A 13,733-nucleotide genomic window follows, 5' to 3' on the forward strand; every position below is an offset into this window, starting at 1 on the left:
TCCATGATTATAACTATTATTATAGTCATTCGGTTGCTATGTTTTGTTTGTATGGAAGTTTTACGTCATGGAATTTTAAACTCCTTAACTCACGGAATTTGTTAATTGTCTCTGTAGCCCCTGAGTTCATCTTGGTCCTCCCGGAAGTAGGATGGGGTTGCAAAAGCAAGGGTCTTAGGAGGAGAAGCTGGGGATGCTGAGGGGCGGGGAGCACTGCAGCACCAAGAGGCCTATGTGACACTTGCGGAAGACAAGGAGGAAGGTGTGGCGACCGTCCTGAAGTGTGAGGAAGGTCCGGCAGGACTATCAGGGAGTCAGTGACTCACGTCAGCAACGGAGGAGTCCCCTGCGTGCCAGGAATGAGTGTGCTTTAATATGCCTGTCACACTAAGTCAGTAGCTGCCATCAGCACCTGGGATGCGTGGCTTTGGCCCAAGACCGTGATGGGTTTCAGAGTCCAGCCCTAGGGGAACTCAGCAGAGTACGAGTCAGGTCATGTCACCGCCCTCAAATCTGTCGGTGGCTCCACATGGCTTTTAGAAACAAAATCGGCTTCCTTTTTTTTTTTTTTTAAGATTTATTTACTCGACAGAGATAGAGACAGCCAGCGAGAGAGGGAACACAAGCAGGGGGAGTGGGAGAGGAAGAAGCAGGCTCATAGCGGAAGAGCCTGATGTGGGGCTCGATCCCACAACGCCGGGATCACGCCCTGAGCTGAAGGCAGACGCTTAACCACTATGCTACCCAGGCGCCCCCAAAATCGGCTTCTTAACCACGGCCTTCATCGTCCCACCTAACCCAGGGCAGACTTGCTCTGCTGCCTATCTCCATGCTCCTCTGTGCTCCAGGACCCGACCGCGCTGGTGCTCCTTCCCAGACAAGCACGCTTCCACTTCCCCAGATATGGCACGGTCAGCTCCTTCTCATCCTTCAGTCTCTCCCGGGAGAAACTCTGCCACTAGCAACCTGAGTTACCCTCCCTTCTACTACCTGAGACACCCTTCATCATATGACCCTATTTGTCATCTTTGTACTTCTTGCCGCTTAAATTATTTTGTTTTTACTGTCTGTCTCCCACACTGAGACATAAGGTCAATGAGGACAGGGAGACCATGTTCCTGGCCCTGTGGGATGGTACCTAGCTCATGGTAGGTTTTCGATTATTAGCTAGTCATTTAATTAATAAATTTGTTAAATGATTACATAACACTGGAGGCTGTCTGTAATTTATGCATTTACTTGTTCAACAAACATTTCTTTCTTGTTTAAAGCATGTCTTCATGTTTCAGTAGACGCTCAGTGACATCGGTAATGCTGATTATACATTCAGGAAACATAAAAGCCCACTTGCGCATTTCCTAACAATGCTAAAGACTTATCAGACACAGGCTTTGAAGACTCTTAAACTATAAGGGGTGTATTACGGCAGTTAGCCTATTTCAAAGACGTGTTTTCGCAGCTTGACTGTTTTATGAGACACTGGTCACCTACGTGAACACCAGCACTTCAGTTCTGATGGAGAATAATGAAATGCATCTTAATTAGTAGCATGGTAAATGGCAGTACCAAGGAATCAGCCACTGAGTCCTAACTTTTCACTTTAAAGATATAAGTTGATGTCATTTTCACTTTCCCTGAACCTCCTACCAAACTGTAGAAACTTCATGTATAAGGGAAGCTGTTTATCTTAATAAAAAGAGACAAATAGAAAAACAGTGTGGCTCCCTCTGTAATAACTTAGCAAGCTCCATAGCAGGGCGTAGGGGTGTTGTACTTCAGTTTACTCAACAAACAGGAGATGCATGTGGGAGCACTAAAAAAGGGAAATAAAGTAATAAATAAATACACACACACACAGTTGAGCCTTGAACAATGTGTGGTTTAGGATGCCATCCCTCACCCTGTAGTTGAAAATCACACTTAATTTTTGACTTCCCAAAAGCTTAACTACTAATAGCATACTGTTTTCCAGGAGATTACTGATAACATAGTCAATTAACACATATTTTGTGTGTTATGTTTTGTATACATATTCTTACAATAAAGTAAGCTAGAGAAAGGAAAATGTTATTAAGAAAATAATAAGGAAGAGAAAATAACATTTGTAGTACTTTGCTGTATTTACCCAAAAAAATCCATATGTAAGCGGACCCTTGCTGTTCAAACCTGTGTTATTCAAGGGCCAACTGTGTGTGTGTGTGTGTGTGTGTGTGTGTGTGTATCTGCAGCTGCTGAAGCAGATGAATTCTACACATTTACATTTTCTTTTTTGTATTTAAAAGCAAACCTGTGCCCTGAAGTAAATTAAAGAAAACAATGCACACTAGATTAACTGGATTTTCTTCCCTGCGGTCTATTTTGTGGCTTTGGGTGGACAGTTTTTCCCCTGTCAATTTCCCAAATACAATGCCTTCTGCAGTCTGACTGTGAGGGCCTTACTGTTCCCCTCTGCGTAACTAAATTTTAGACAGGTTTCCTCCTGACTGCAGGCTTCTGACGTCCCTTTACTTAGAGCATTTATTTTAGAAAACCTGCAATTGTAAATTCCTTCTCTGGTTTTTGGAGATCCACATCTTCTCCAACCCAGAAATGTCTTTCTCAGGAACGTGGGAGCCATCTCTTTGAAATGTAACCATCAAAAAAGATAGAAAGAGAGTACGGAGTTTCCTCAAAAAATTAAAAATAGAACTACTGTATCATCCAGGAACTCGGCTTCTGCATATTTACTAGAAGGAAACAAAAGCACCAACTTGAAAAGATATCTGCATCCCCATGTTCACTGCTGCATTATTTACAAGAGCCATGATATGGAGATGAACTAATTGTCCGTAGACAGTCGAATGGATAACAAAAGCATGATATAGACATACAATGGAATATTATTCAGCCCTAAAAAAGAAGGAAATCCTGCCATTGGTGACAGCATGGAGGGACGCTAAGGGCCTTGTGCTAAGTGGAGTAAGTCAGACAGAGAAAGACAAACACTGTACGATCTCACTTACATGTGGAATCTAAAAAGAAAAACAAAACCTTAGATACAGAGGATTGGTGGTTGCTAGAGGCAGGGATTGGAAAAGTGGGCAAAATGGGTGAAGGGGTCAAAAGATACAAACTTCTAGATATAAATAAATCACAGGGACATAATATACAGGATGGTGACTGTAGTTATTACTATTGCACTGTATATTTGAAAATTGGTAAGAGAGTAGATCTTAAAAGTTCTCATCACAAGGGAAAAAAGAATTGTAACTACATACAGGGCTGGAGGGTCACCAGACTTATGGTGATATTTTGCAATATATACAAATACTGAATCATTATGTCATATACCTGAGACTAATATAATGCTGTATGTCAATTATATCTCAATAAAAGAATAAGATTGATATACATGTATACTATGAGAACAAGGGAGGAAAGGAAACAAAGGGGAAGGGAAAGGAAGGAAAGGTAAGGGAGGAAGGAAGAAAGGCCCTCTGTCCCCGGGAGGGTAGGAGCCTAATTTCCATAAGCACCAATTAATAAGCACAGATGGCCTAATCACCGCGATAATCCCCTCACCCCCAAATTCCTCCAGTACTTTTCCATTAGGTCATCCCATGGTTTAAAAGTATTCGACTTTTATTTTAGTTGAGTTCAATCTTGCCTGCTGAACTCCGTGTGATACAATTTGTCTTTAACAGGTCACATGTGTCATTAAAAATTTCTAGTACTATACATGACATTCTGACACTTCATCTAACTGAAGACAAATCAAGGAAGTTTGCTCAGAGATTTGGTTAGGGGAGGGAAGACCACTTCCTTGCTCAAGCTTTGGATGAAGAGACCGTTTTTAGTGAAGGTAACTCTTTGGATGGAGAGTGATCCACTCTTGGATGAGACCTTGCAAGACATTTTAGGAAGAGAAATAACAGCCTGGTGAGGGTGTGCAAGTGGTTAGAGATAGTCCCTTTGGATTTAATTCCTAGGCTCTGTTTATTATAGTTATCTCATATTTTCTCTTTTGTAAAATAGGAATAAATATAGCATATTTCCCATAAGTCTGCTCAGAGGATTCAAGAAAACATCACATTTATCAAGTGCTTAGAACAGATGCTGGTAAGGGCTTTGTCAGTGTTAATTTCTACCACTACCATCGCTGTTATTACTATTACTGGAGCTGTCGCAGAAGAGCAGAATGACTTCATACCAGTGATTTCCCACTTCTGAGATACAATTTCTGATCTGTGAGATGATAGGATGGGCCACATAAGCCCCCAAGCCTTCTAGGTTTAACATTCTCTCTGTGGTTTTGATGAGGTTGCTGACTGGCTTAACCAAGAGGACACGTGTTGGGAGTCATGGGTCAGTGCCCATCAGCGACACCCATGACATCCAGGAATGAGAGAGAGGAGAGAGACCTTTATGTGGAACAGCCATGAGAGCTGGTTAGTAGGGTAATTTCAGAGCATGGGCCCTGGGTCTAGATGGGCTGGGTTAGAAGCGCAGCTCCACCACATACAAGCTGGGGCAAGTTACCCACCTTGCTGAAGGAATGAGAGTAATAACATCACCTACCCTATGCTAGGGTTGTCGTGAGGATTCAGTGCATTCTCAGAGTAAGAAAGGAGATGCAGAAGGAAAAAGAAGCAAAAGCTCTCCTCCATTTTGGCCATCTGGCTGAGAGGTCTCCTCATGATGAGACCTTGTTAGGAAAACTGCAGCTGTGGTTTGCTTTCACTTACTGTTTGGGCTTCTCAAGCCTCTTGCTGGGGGTGGGGGGTGGGAGCGGTGGGCAGGGGATGGAAGGAGGGAGGAAACCTTATGAATCTAATACCCGGGCATGTGAGGAATAGTGTCCTCAGACTTGCTCAAAATTCCTTACAAATTACTTTTTGAACTTGAAGTTCAAGTTGGCAAGATGAGAAATGAAAAGCAGAACCTGAATCAGAGCCAATTAATTCTGGGACTGGGGCAACTGATATTATTTAGACCACTAGCTAGTTTCTCTCGGTCTCTCTCTCTGTCTCAATCTTGGTCTCACCCTCCTTCCCTTTTGCTCTCTCTCTGCACAGCATTTACCTTTCCTATTTTCCTTTAAATTCTTTTTTTTTAATTTTAATTTTCTATGATGCATATGTACCACTTTGATATTAACAATACACTTCACATTTTTATCTCCCACTAATAACACTCAGTGCATACCTATCTTTTTGTGCAGACAAAAATTACCAAAATGAGATCAATTTGTATAAACTGTTTTTAATCCCCCATTTCAGTCAGTGATCCTACCTTTCCACTTCAGTAAATTTTCATTCCGTGCAATACTGACTATATTCAACTTCCCAACTGATTAGAAGATTGTTCGGTGCAGTTGTTTGTTCAAACTAATATCCAATCTAGGACGATACATGGCATCTGCTTGTTGGGCCCTTCATTGCCTTTAATGCAGCAGAGTTATTTTGTTTTGTTTTTTGTTTTTTGTTTTTTTTTGATGTTACATATTTGAGGAAGAGATTTTCAGAATATAGATACTGGTAGGGTGTTCTTAATAATCAAGACTCTTAAAGTGGAACTTTAAAAAAAGCCTCAATATTAACTATTTTCTTTTATAATGGGTTCTCGTTATTCAAACACCTCCAAAATACCAAATGGAATGAATTAGCTTTACGTGTAATGAAGCCCATTCTATCCCACTTCAGGTGAGTGAGTGCAGAAGAGCCACTTTCAGAACACAAACTGATAAACGCTCCCCGGGTCTTGTGGCCATAACTGTGCAGGTGAACCACATCTCCCTCAGAGGAGGAGACCAGACCCGACTCAGCTCTTTCTCCACCACTACCCTTTGTTCTCCGGGTAGAGGCCGAGCGGCCTCTGGTCACCAACAACTGCACTGCCTCCCCTGAGCTTGGGGCCGGCAAGGGGTGCATGCACACAGACACTCACCATACACCGCGATGGTCTTCGTGTCTTGCAGGATGGCATTCCCAGCTGAGACCTGCACTGTGATGGTGTTCATCCCTTCAGAAGTAAACTTGAATGATATGCTTCCCTCCAAGGTGATCAGAGGCTGAAATAGGTGAGGGCACAGAGTGGGGGGACAGCTGGTCAGTCACCGATGAGACAGCCACTAGCTCTGAGCCACCAGCAAGCCACTTAAATCAGCGCAGGCTCTTCCCGGTGTGCCCCCGTGTAACTGGTTCCATCTGTTTCCCCATCATCTCAAGTCAGGGCCAGAAAGGAGCTATTAGAGCCATGACTCCAAGTGACTCTGCCCATTTCCTGTGGCTGTGACACCTCTCTTCTGGTGTCATCCTGATTCAGGGCTGCGGAGATCGATAGGTCTTGCTGGTGGGACAGATCTCTCTATCTGTAACCTACTCATGACAGGCAGGTCTCTTAATACTAAGAAGTACTCAAATCGGACCCAAACAGGAAACTCATATTAACCCAGGTGTAGGCAGCAGTCACTGAAAATCTCTAAGCTTCCAGTGGCTCATCTCCAGGGTGTATGATTCGTAGAATATTACAATGGAGCACAGCAATCATGGACACCAAAGCTGTCCTCGTTAGACTGGAGTGGCCTTGTGTGGCTTGGCTCCTCTGAGAAGCCCTATCAGCAGTTTCTGGAAGTAGCTGCTATGGAAACAAGTACTAATTAGACAGTGGTTGGAGGACTGAAAAAATATATAATTTGGAGTAGTGCCTGTGATATAATCGGACGCCAGGGTCCTGGAGGAAAAGATGATAAGCCTATTGACCTCCCTCAACTCATTCCACACAAACACTCCTTTCCTGTCTTTTCTTAATTAATTTAAAAATCGAAATTCATGTAACCAACTCCCTGTACAGCAGAGGGAAGACTAACGCCCAGCATAAGAAGCCTACTCAATGTAATCCATTGAGAATTTGGTTTTCTGCTGTCAGGCTAAGAGATATTGAAAAAAAGGAGACACAGAAGGAAGTTGTTTAGTACACTCACCTTCTAGCACTAGCTTTTATGCAAATAACTTAGATTTTTTCTTTGCCACTGTGAGTAGTGGGCCCAATTTAGGCCACATTTACATGCATAGTACCAGAACAAATAGAAGAAAAGCTTCTTTTCAGAGGAGTTGAATTAGCAGTAGAGGTGAGAGTTTCTATCCCCTGCCAGGCATGGGTCTGGGGTCAGGAGAAGTTTCCTCCCTGGGCCTGTGCAAAATTATGCCTCCAGTTAAAACCAACATTCAGCTCTGGGCCAGAAAGAGATTTGTGTGGGAATAAGATGCCCTCTATTTGAAGAGCAAAGTCACCAAGTGCAAGAGAGCGGCTCTGCTTGGGGAAGATGGAGCTGTCTCATCCTGAGCCGCTCATGCCAGTGCCCTTTGGGGAAGCCTTCGCCTGGACAGCCTTAAGTGACATTTGGAAGCATATTGTAATCTCTGAGAATGGAGGAAGTTCAAAACGGAGCTTGAAGCCTGGTATCAGGGGAAGGAACATTCACGTAGGCGTGGGAAAGCCTTGGATCTGGCCTCCGTGTGAAGCAGCTGAACGAGGTGGGAGGAAACCCCTTCATGTGTGTCCTCCTGACTTTTTCATCTGTAAAATGAAGGCCTTAGAGTAAATGAGGTTTAAGGTCTCTGCCGGTTTTAACGTTGCTGCTGACTTTTCATCAGAGGGCATGTTTTGGGAAAACGTAAAGAGTAAAGCTGAGAGAAAGGAGTGGCCACATCTGATTCAGGGGGAGGAGGCCATCCGGGGGCTGGGCTGTAGTAAGTAGTTGTTGCTTTCGACTGTCTGGTATCTACTGGGTTTTGTTTTGTTTTGTTTTTTCCTTTTGGGGACCATTTTCCCCCTTCGCTTGGACTATGTGGTTCCAAGGAGGCTGACTTCATCACCTCTCTTTCTACCCCGAGCACCAGGAAGGCTTGGTCAATAATACTCCATTCCGGGACTTCGATTAGGACTTGTATGAAAGTTTATTTTCGCTGCTAAGCTATGAGAGCACAAAGCTCAGGCTGCTGCTAAGGCCTCTGCAAAGCGAAGACCAGCTGGAGAAGAAGGCTAATGTAATGGAGAGGAAGGCCGAGGTGAGGGGTAGGGCGGTGAGAGAGAGGCAGAGGGGCAGAGGGACACACTGACGAGATTACTGGAACACTATAAGCCTGCTGTGCTGGAAGCTAGGACTACTCCCAGACTCCTGAGTTACCTAAGCCCTTTCCTTTCCTTTTCCCTTCAGCCAGTCTGGGCTGAGCTGCCACTAGGTCCTGCGTGGAAGGCTGACCTACCTCTGTGTTGTTTCCGTACCACCACACGTAAGTGAGGGTGCCCACTTGGCTGGGCCACAGCACTGCCGTTGCGTTGACCTCTTTGTTCTTTGTGGTGACAAAGGGAAGAGACAGGTGTACGTGCTCCAGGGGACCTGAGGCACAAGAGAAAAGACGTGGCATAGAGAAGGAAGAGCTTTCCCTGCTTCACCTTCCCTGCTCTGAAGAGAATACATGTTCGTTCTGGAAGCCTCCAAAACATCACAGTCATCCTCCCTGAGGAAAGTGCTAAGGGGCTTTCCCTACTTCAGAGAAAAGACATATTGTGACCCATTGTATCTCCATATTTTCCATTTACTGATATTTCTTCCAGGCCTAAAACCTGAGTTATTCATGTGTAAAACTTAAAAAATTTACAAGTAATTTATGAATTCCTTAAATGAAGAGGCATAATATGAGGAATCACAGGAAGACACGAAGTCTTTCCAAGAGGTCATATCTGTGGTGTAAACCAGGATGATGAAACCCTCACGGACTCCTTGTGCGTGGCAGCGGGGGCGGGGGGTGGTGGTCTGGCACAAATCCCCAAACCATTCTAGACGTAATTTTTCTTGACTCTTTGTTGGGATTTTCAAGCTCTGTATACATGTAAATCTGTGTGTTTGTGTGTGAGAGCGTGTGGAAGTATCTCTCTGCAGGAGTATATGCAACGCCACCCGCTTCAAACTGTTTGGTGCTGAGTTCAGCTTGTCCAGGGTCAGGCACGCATGAGCAGGGAGAGACAGCTCTGTGGCTCTCAGGATGTGCTCAACTGAAAAAGGGGATAATTCTACCTATGGAGGTCCATTACACAGAAGCCTTGATCGGATGCATAAACCCACAGAGCTATGAGGACCCTCTTCAGAGAGAACCAGTAGGGCCCTTCCTCCGACCCCTGGTCTTCCCTCTGAACCAGTAGGGCCCTTCCTCCGACCCCTGGTCTTCCCTCTGAGTCACTTCTAGGCAAAATGCAGTTTCCTCTGAGGTGACCGTGGCAAAAATCTTTCATCCCCTCATTCCATGAGGCAGAGAAGAAAGTGGTACCTTTCCACCTGGTTTAATCACCACTTCTGCTCGATCTTTAAATGGGTTTCCTATGGTACTGACTTTGGCCTTTTTCCCCTCCATGTACTGTTCTGCCGAGTAATATCACCCACACCCTGACCGTCTACTATGAAGTACAGGCTTAGAACTCAAAAACCACCTACTTGACTCGGGACTCAATTAGGAGCCAAATGTTCCTAAGAAATTCATTATTTGCCTCCAGCCCCTATTCTCTATTCTCCCTGTCTTCATGAATGGAAACCAATGTTTACCAATTTCTCAGCAAGAGCTCCCCTCGCTGTCCCCAGTCCTTCCCTGGCTCATAGAGCTGGACTGTCATGAGCCGTACCAATCTTCCTGCCTCCAATCTGCCCCAAGCTAATCCACCTTCCTGCTCTATGTGTTCAGTGCCTGGCTTCCTCGGTAATGATAAGTTGCAGCAAGTGCCAGGGTCCTCAGCACCCAGAATAAAACAGATACTCCAGGGTCAGGGTGGAGCAAGTGCAAAGATCTTGAGGGGGACGTGGTTCTCCATGTTTGCAGAATAGAAAGAAAACCCAAGTGGCTGCAGTAGCGAGATGGAGGGCAACAGTGGGAGCCAATGAGATCTAAGAAGGATTCAGGACACAAAGCATATTGTTTTGTAGGCTCTGAAGTATGCATGTATGTGTTTATATGAGTTCATTCTTACACGTATGCACATTATACATTCATACAACGTATGGCAATGACTATGTATCTTCTCACACTACGGACAGTTGTGAGAGTGATTTTTCTAGAAAGCCAAGTTGATTAGGCTACTCACTTGTTTGAAATTAAAATTCCCGTTACCTAATAATGACGATGATAGTTAACACATATTGATCTAAAATCTGTGAGACAGAGAACACAGACTGCAAACTTTTGGAGGGTAAGAGTCTTTCATATTTCTCTTTGTATAGAAAGACTAGCATAGTTCTTGAGATGTAGCAGATAATCGAATGTTCGTTGGGTAAGTGAACAGATGATGCAATTTCTTATTTCTGCTTTTGTCTATGCTTCTCTCTCTTTAGAGAATTAGAGGCTTGGTGACCAGCATACAGAATAGAATTGATTTTCTGGCTTATAAGCCATATGATAAGACTTAGTTGTTCCTAAGTCAGAACGGTTCAATGTGCTAACAAAAGGGCAGCATCTACTGAGTGATGACCACGTGCCACACATTCTGCTAATGACTCTTTTCATTCTCGTTTGCTCCTCACAACAGCCTCATGAAGTAGGTGCTACTATCATTTCCATCTATGAACAAACAGAGGACAATGACTTTCCCAAGGTCATGAGCTAGGAAACATCAATTCCAGGGTGTGAGCCAAAGCAGTTTGTGTCTAAAGCCCACGCTCTGGCCAGCTGACAAATGCTCAAAAAGATCTCTCCCATCTTCACAAAACAGCTATTCAGAGTCAGTATCTACCCATCCCTCAGTTGGTCCGAGGGTTGTGGTTTATTGTTAATCTGCTTAACAGTATCTACCCGTCCCTTAAATACACCCCAGGCACTGGCAAGCGCACTCACACATGCTCTCATTTCTTACATGGCTCTGCTGTTCCCTATCACTCAGTTTGCTCCAGCNTCTTCATGAATGGAAACCAATGTTTACCAATTTCTCAGCAAGAGCTCCCCTCGCTGTCCCCAGTCCTTCCCTGGCTCATACAGCTGGACTGTCATGAGCCGTACCAATCTTCCTGCCTCCAATCTGCCCCCAAGCTAATCTACCTTCCTGCTCTATGTGTTCAGTGCCTGGCTTCCTCGGTAATGATAAATTGCAGCAAGTGCCAGGGTCCTCAGCACCCAGAATAAAACAGATACTCCAGGGTCAGGGTGGAGCAAGTGCAAAGATCTTGAGGGGGACGTGGTTCTCCATGTTTGCAGAATAGAAAGAAAACCCAAGTGGCTGCAGTAGCGAGATGGAGGGCAACAGTGGGAGCCAATGAGATCTAAGAAGGATTCAGGACACAAAGCATATTGTTTTGTAGGCTCTGAAGTATGCATGTATGTGTTTATATGAGTTCATTCTTACACGTATGCACATTATACATTCATACAACGTATGGCAATGACTATGTATCTTCTCACACTACGGACAGTTGTGAGAGTGATTTTTCTAGAAAGCCAAGTTGATTAGGCTACTCACTTGTTTGAAATTAAAATTCCCGTTACCTAATAATGACGATGATAGTTAACACATATTGATCTAAAATCTGTGAGACAGAGAACACAGACTGCAAACTTTTGGAGGGTAAGAGTCTTTCATATTTCTCTTTGTATAGAAAGACTAGCATAGTTCTTGAGATGTAGCAGATAATCGAATGTTCGTTGGGTAAGTGAACAGATGATGCAATTTCTTATTTCTGCTTTTGTCTATGCTTCTCTCTCTTTAGAGAATTAGAGGCTTGGTGACCAGCATACAGAATAGAATTGATTTTCTGGCTTATAAGCCATATGATAAGACTTAGTTGTTCCTAAGTCAGAACGGTTCAATGTGCTAACAAAAGGGCAGCATCTACTGAGTGATGACCACGTGCCACACATTCTGCTAATGACTCTTTTCATTCTCGTTTGCTCCTCACAACAGCCTCATGAAGTAGGTGCTACTATCATTTCCAACTATGAACAGAGGACAATGACTTTCCCAAGGTCATGAGCTAGGAAACATCAATTCCAGGGTGTGAGCCAAAGCAGTTTGTGTCTAAAGCCCACGCTCTGGCCAGCTGACAAATGCTCAAAAAGATCTCTCCCATCTTCACAAAACAGCTATTCAGAGTCAGTATCTACCCATCCCTCAGTTGGTCCGAGGGTTGTGGTTTATTGTTAATCTGCTTAACAGTATCTACCCGTCCCTTAAATACACCCCAGGCACTGGCAAGCGCACTCACACATGCTCTCATTTCTTACATGGCTCTGCTGTTCCCTATCACTCAGTTTGCTCCAGCAGGTCCTGCCCTGTTCTGCCCCGAGGACTCGGTGTAGACACCTCTCTCAGGTCACCTGCCAGCCTTCGAGTCTCAGTTCCAGTGACCAGGCTTCTGGAATGTTCTTCCTGATGCCCCTGATTGGAGGTGAATGACTCAGATAGAATACAAGGACTAGATAAGCTCTCTTAAGCCTGCCGCTTCTATCCTAAAGGGGTCCATTTTCTGTATCTCTCTCACATATGAGTATTGAATATTTTTTAAAAGTCAGANGCACTCACACATGCTCTCATTTCTTACATGGCTCTGCTGTTCCCTATCACTCAGTTTGCTCCAGCAGGTCCTGCCCTGTTCTGCCCCGAGGACTCGGTGTAGACACCTCTCTCAGGTCACCTGCCAGCCTTCGAGTCTCAGTTCCAGTGACCAGGCTTCTGGAATGTTCTTCCTGATGCCCCTGATTGGAGGTGAATGACTCAGATAGAATACAAGGACTAGATAAGCTCTCTTAAGCCTGCCGCTTCTATCCTAAAGGGGTCCATTTTCTGTATCTCTCTCACATATGAGTATTGAATATTTTTTAAAAGTCAGACCATCCAAGTAAGGATGGCATCAGTGTGTCCTGTTAATGGCAAAAATGGAATCTTCTTTGTGAAATGTGGTCATTAACTCATTCAATAGCTTTAGAGGGCTGCCACATGTCAGGCATTATTCTAGGTGCTGGGGACACCTGCTACTTGCTGGAGCTCATGTCTTATTGGGGGAGGTGGGCACTGAACACATAAAGTGGGGGTAGGTGGCAGAGTGCTGTTTTTGTCTCTTAGAAGAAACGACATGTGGGCAGTGACCTGAAGAAAGTGAAGGAGTGCACCGCATACTGCTGGTGATGTTCCAGGGTGAGGGCAGGGCAAGTGCAGAGATCTTGAGGGGGAGGTTTGCTTGCCATGCTTGAGGAACAGCAAGAAAGCCCAAGTGGCTGCAGGGGAGAAATGGAGGGAAAGAGTGGGAGCCAGCATATCGGCTTGTTGGCCCTAAAGCATGCCTATGTGTGTTCGTGTGAGTTCATTCTTGCATGTATACACATTACACATTCATTCAAATGTGCGCGATTTGCCTTTCATATTCCCACCCTGTTTTCATGTGTTGAACACACCTAGCTCCTGCTGTTCAAAGCCTATCTTTTAAGGATCTCTTCTAGGTACAGAGGGTGCAGTCTGCACTAAGCGAGCTGCGGAGGTAACACTCCAGCCCCTGGAGGCCCCCAGCTGGCTGGCTGCACGAAATCCAGAGCCGAACAAGCGGGCAGATGTGCCTCCGTCAGACAGGTGCCTGTGATGCACAAAAAGGACGGCAGGTGGCACTGCATCACTCCGTATGAATCTTCCTGGCACGGTGGGCGAGGGAACTGGGAAATTACTTGTGTGAATTGGGTCTCCCTCTTTTCTTGTTTAGCCCTAATGTGCTATAGAAAGCAGCTGAT

At 44.7% G+C, this 13,733-nt stretch overlaps 1 protein-coding gene across 1 annotated transcript in view; it reads right to left on the reverse strand.

Annotated features, from left to right (window-relative positions):
• SORCS1 (sortilin related VPS10 domain containing receptor 1) overlaps positions 1–13,733 on the reverse strand; it is a 518,641-nt gene that overhangs the window by 33,992 nt on the left and 470,916 nt on the right. The window contains 2 exon segments of the mRNA XM_034663251.1: positions 5,926–6,049; positions 8,247–8,380. Of these exon segments, the coding sequence (XP_034519142.1) occupies positions 5,926–6,049; positions 8,247–8,380 (258 nt within the window).

The sequence above is a fragment of the Ailuropoda melanoleuca genome, chromosome 6, assembly GCF_002007445.2.
Source record: "Ailuropoda melanoleuca isolate Jingjing chromosome 6, ASM200744v2, whole genome shotgun sequence".
Lineage (NCBI taxonomy): Eukaryota > Metazoa > Chordata > Mammalia > Carnivora > Ursidae > Ailuropoda > Ailuropoda melanoleuca.